This window comes from Megalobrama amblycephala, linkage group LG8, assembly GCF_018812025.1.
Source record: "Megalobrama amblycephala isolate DHTTF-2021 linkage group LG8, ASM1881202v1, whole genome shotgun sequence".
Taxonomy (NCBI): Eukaryota; Metazoa; Chordata; class Actinopteri; order Cypriniformes; family Xenocyprididae; genus Megalobrama; species Megalobrama amblycephala.
The window spans coordinates 10560445-10566056 of record NC_063051.1 but is presented as its reverse complement, the minus strand read 5'-3'; the positions used below and the strand labels follow the sequence as shown (position 1 = coordinate 10566056).

Here is a 5612-nt window from a genome sequence, read left to right as displayed (position 1 = left end):
ACCCAGGTAGCATGTAAAACCGTAGTTACTGATGACAAACATCAAAATCATTAATTATCCAGCATGCTGCTATTAGAGTTACCTTAAAAAAAAAAAGTGAGAACCAGTCTTATTTCTCAGTAAAGTCATTCCTAGTAGTGTGTGATGCTCAAAACCAAAAGATTATTTGATTCTCCCAAAACCTGTCAAGATACCCATGTCATATTTCACCCCAAAATTCAAAAATATTATTTTTTTTAATATTATTTTCAATTAATTTTTCATTAAGAACTTTTTCTGACAAGTTTTCATTACCATTGTGAAAAAAAAAAAAAAAAAAATCCTCACTAGAATATGAAGAGAAAATAAATACTTCAAATGTTATGAATAGATAATTGTAATATAGATTATATATATATATATATATATATATATATATATATTCGGGTAACATTTTACAATAAGGTCTCATTTGGTAAAACTAGTTAATGTATTAACTAACATGAACTAACAATGAGCAATACAGTATTTATTAATCTTTGTTAATGTTAGTTAATAAAATAACATTAACAAATACAATTATGATTTTAATAATGTATTAGTAAATGTTGAAATTAACATTAACTAAGATTAATAAATGCTGTAGAAGTACCTGTTAACCTGTTAAGTTCCTGTTAACCTTATTGTAAAGTGTTACCTATATTCAATATCATATTACAGTAATTAAAATGCATTTGGGGAGATTTTTTTCTTTTGTGTTGAAATATGCCCTAGAATCCTTTTTATTATAGCTTTGTAACTCTTGCTTTTTGTGAAAGTACTATAAATTAAAAAGGTAAAATTCAAATTCATGATAAAAAGCATTTAGGATTTTGTTAGCTGTGTCATGAGGAAAATCAAATGTGATGACTAATGGGACTAAAGGGTAAATCTTTGTTAGGGAAAACAATTAGTTGAATTAAAAGAATGAAAAAAAAAAATGAATGATGGAATGCAAGAGTTGAGATATATGTAACCTATATGATTTACAGATGTGAGGTAAAGCTCTCAGTTTAAAAAAAAAAAAATAATTAATGGTTCCAATTCCTGTGTGTTTGCATAAATGCAGTATAAACTGTAGTCTTTACATATTGATTATAGCCAGCCAGGGCTGCAGGGTCTCCCTCTGCTAAATTCTACCATAAGCCACAAGAAGCGCTTATATTAAACTCTATTTACACTAATCGAAAAAGGTAAGAATATAGATACCGAGTCTTATTTACAGGTTAGCTGCGTGGCAAGCGCTAATGCCGCACTAACCACTTTGCAGAGGCGTTAGATAATTGGCCAATCACAGCAGAGGCAAACATTAAAGAAGACAGCCATTGTTCAGCAACCTATCAGAGCTGTGGAGGCAGAGGAAGGGGGCGGAGCTGCCGTTTGATTGGTTAAGTGGCTAGGCGTGGGGTGAGTTAGAGCTGTGTGCTTGCATTAGTACTTTTAACCCTGTGCATTTAAAGGCAGGAGGTGAAGAGACAGGACATCAGCAGTAGTGGACAGCGCTTTGGGGACCATGCAGAGGTTTTGAACAGGACCGCACACTCACACACTCATCCTACACATGCAGTGTAATACTGTTGGCTATTGATAATACAGTAAAATATTACTGTAGTGAGGTGCCACAGTGAAAAACACCATGACCATATTACATTCTTGTAAGAATGTTCTCCTTACATACAACAAACAAACGGAAAAACATCTATGGCACTCCCTAGCGGATCTGAAAATGATGAGGGATACACATACACACACACACACCACTCACAAACTTCGTCCTGGAAACTCTGTATGCATTTTAAGGTGATTGTCCGTACATTCACTCTACACCCCTCCGGGTCACAACGTTTAACCCGCACATCTTGATCTGACTCGGGTGAAGTTACTAGGTGACCTGTCCGCCGAACACTTCCAACACCAGAGGGGTCAGCTGCATGCTGTGTTCGGGCTGGAAAGAAAGGGAGCGGTACTGCTTGGAGTGCTCTTCGTTCAGGCTACGGAGGTCCGCCAGCTTCTGGATCATCTTAGCGTAGAGCAGACGGCCCCCCGGGTGATGCGCGCGGATGTACGCCTGCAGAACCTCGGATAACCTGTCCTGCAATGCTTCCACTTGCACGTGGTCCTGCACCCCGGGCCGGTCTATGAGCACACAAACACAGACAAATGAGATTCCTGTTCGCAAGCATGGGCATGTTTTTAAAATCTCAGTCTGTCTGATGTTTTGTGTATTTGGGATACGCGCTGACCTGGAGACAGCAGACAAATGGCCATCAGCAGCACATGTTCCTCCTCGTGTAGGTTGAGCTTTTTCAAGCCCACCTGAAACTTCACCAGAGGCTCCAAAAGCTCTAGAGTGTGTCCAGCTGCGTCCCCAAACATACACAAAATCAGGATGAATTCATGTGGCATAACCATGGGTTGCTGTACATCTACAAACTTTTTTTATTTTTTTTATTATTATATCTGATAACCTGAAAGTGACACAAAAAATCATCTAAATTTTGAACAATATAGCTATTGTTTTATAATTTATACTATAATATTATATAATTACTATAATTATAATTTAAAAAATTATAATTAATTTTAAACAAACTTGCAATACAATAAACAATACTTCCATAGCATGTATTGATCTGCATTTATCAGAATTTCTAATTTAATAATTATTGTAATTAATAATATAAATTATATATTATTATTATATTTTATGTATATATTAATAATTTGAAACCTAAAAATGTCATAAAACAACAATACTTTCATAGTTTCATAGCATATATTGGTAACATTTATGCTAAATTCTAATTTTGTTGATTTGTCGACTTCAATTCTCTGCCATGACGCTTTAAACTTGACATTGATTAGTCGCTGATCATTGCCAATAAAGGGCAAAACTGGATAAGAAATCTTTGAAGTCCACATTTACACTCCATATCAAACCGTTAATAACAAATAAAATGCATACTCCGGGAGCGCTCCACAAGATACAAAGTTCTGTCATGAAACTCTAAATGCGCAGGCTAATAGGGCCTTAACCTGCTCGAAATCACATCATTATCTACAGGACACAGATGATTGGTTCCTGCTGTAATATTAGCCATTGAGCTTGCATGCTCAGTCTTCAAATACAAGAGTAGCATTTGCCTTAGCAGTGCAGTGCGCTTTCAGGAACCCTCCACCTTCCCCAGCTCCACCTGTAGATCTACTACAGGTAACTGATGTACGCTACATTGTACAGCAGCATGTCTTACTTGCTCACAGCAGCATGTCATGCTAAACTAATGCGCTGCTACATTGTAACACACACACACATATAGACAGTAGTGCGCACAGAAACATTCAGTAGCACAGAAATGTATTGTCAACACTGTTCTGTGATTTATCAATAAAATACCTTAGAAACTGAAAAGTTCTGGCATATATGTCTTAGTAACTATAACCCATAGCTTCACTATTAGTAGAAAGATGCTGCCAGGTAGAATTACTTCTCACACACAAACGCGCTCTCACTAATGCATTCATATAAATGGAATCTTTACTGTGCTACTTTATCTGTATCTGATTTAGAATGAGCAGAAATCTGTGAAAAATATAACGACCCAAAGACAAAAGAACTGATAAAAATAAGCTGTTATGTAGGAGCAATATGCCATAGCTGTGCATAAGGCGACCCGCGTTCGAGTCTCAGCTCGAGGTTCAGGCTTATTTGTTCATTAATGATGTCATCAGCGACTAGTCGATGTCTACTCGACTTTAATCACGTAAATGTCGACTTCAAAAAATCTGACGACTAATTTCAAGGTAATGTATTAACTAATAAGAATTCATGTACAATAGTATGTTTATAAATTAACAAACCAAGATTAAAAAAAAAAAAAACTTAGTTTGTGATACATAATGATAAATTGTAAAAACTTCTTTTTGTGAAATGCTTGTGCTATATTTATTTTAAAAAAAAAAGATTTACTTAGTTTGATATTTTATCATCAATACAAAGATTTGCATACATTTTCGTGTATGGTGTACGTTTCAAAATACTTTTTGGAGCCACTGTAATTGTCTTAAAGCATTAAAACGGTATAAAAATTATTTAAAAAAATAAAAATAACACATTTCACCTTGCAATGCACTTTCATAAATCATAAGATTAATTGTTGATGAGATATAAAATGCAGTAAAACTTCCTCTTCAAAAATCAAGGAAAACTTTGACATAACATGCAACTGTTCAGTGTTGTTGTAGTATGATTACATACTACAGTAGTTTTTATTACGTTTTGAATTAGCTTTTTATGTTTTCAGTTTTCATTTTAATTTTAGTAATTTTTTTTTTTTTTATTAGGTTTTTTTAATATTTCAACTTATTCAACTTATTTTTTTTCTATCATTTTAGTACATCAACTTAAAGGTGCCCTTGATTCAAAAATTGAATTTACCTTGGCATAGTTAAATAACAAGAGTTCAGTACATGGAAATGACATTCAGTGAGTCTCAAACACCGTTGTTTCCTCCTTCTTATATAAATCTCATTTGTTTAAACGACCTCCGAAGAACAGGCGAATCTCAACATAACACCGACTGTTACGTAACAGTCGGGGTGTACGCCCCCAATATTTGCATATGCCAGCCCATGTTCCCAACATTATAAAAGGCATTAGACAAGGGCAGCCAGTTAACGTCTGGAGCTGCACACAGCCGAATCATCAGACTAGGCAAGCAAGAACAACAGCGAAAAATGGCAGATGGAGCAATAATAACTGACATAATCCATGATAGCATGATATTTTTACTGATATTTTTAAATTGTCTTTCTAAAAGTTTCGTTAGCATGTTGCTAATGTACTGTTAAATGAGGTTAAAGTTACCATCGTTTCTTACTGAATTCACGGAGACAAGAGCCGTCGCTATTTTCATTTTTAAACACTTGCAGTCTGTATAATGCATAAACACAACTTCATTCTTTATAAATCTCTCCAACAGTGTAGCAATAGCCGTTAGCCACGGAGGACAGCCTCAAATTCACTCAGAATAAAACTTTTACATCCAAATAAATACTTTACTCACATAATTCGAAGCATGCATGCAGCATGCATGACGAACATCTTGTAAAGATCCATTTGAGGGTTATATTAGCTGTGTAAACTTTGTAAATGCGCTGTAATATAGTCGACAGCTGGTGTGGCAGGGAGCACGCGATTTAAGGGGGCGGCGCCGAGTGTAAATCAGTGCATTGTTAATGATGCCCCAAAATAGGCAGTTAAAAAAATTAATAAAAAAAAATCTATGGGGTATTTTGAGCTGCAACTTCACAGACACATTCAGGAGACACCTTAGACTTATATTACATCTTGTGAAAGAACGTTCTTGGGCACCTTTAAACTTATTTTTAAATTTTCGTTTAAGTTTTTAAGTTATTCATGTAATATTCATATTTTATTTCAGCTTTATTTCATTTAACGAAAATGCTTTAACAATAACAACACTGCAACCTTTGCAAGTCAAAGCATGAGTTTTTGCGTACCTTTTGTCACATCGTTGACGCAGTATTTAAAGTCTGGTCCTCCACAGCTCCAACTCATGTCCTCTAGACTGAAA

General features: G+C 35.0%; 1 protein-coding gene across 1 annotated transcript in view; it reads right to left on the bottom strand.

Annotated features, from left to right (window-relative positions):
- Positions 1–754: 754 nt before the first annotated feature.
- Positions 755–5612, bottom strand: part of vdrb (vitamin D receptor b) — a 14455-nt gene continuing 9597 nt past the window's right edge. Inside the window, exons 6-8 of the mRNA XM_048199198.1 lie at positions 5539–5612; positions 2262–2378; positions 755–2154 (exon numbers count right to left, since the gene is read on the bottom strand). The exon at positions 5539–5612 is cut by the window's right edge and continues 78 nt beyond it. Of these exons, the coding sequence (XP_048055155.1) occupies positions 1901–2154; positions 2262–2378; positions 5539–5612 (445 nt within the window). The 3' untranslated portion in view covers positions 755–1900. The remainder of the gene's footprint in view (positions 2155–2261; positions 2379–5538) is intronic.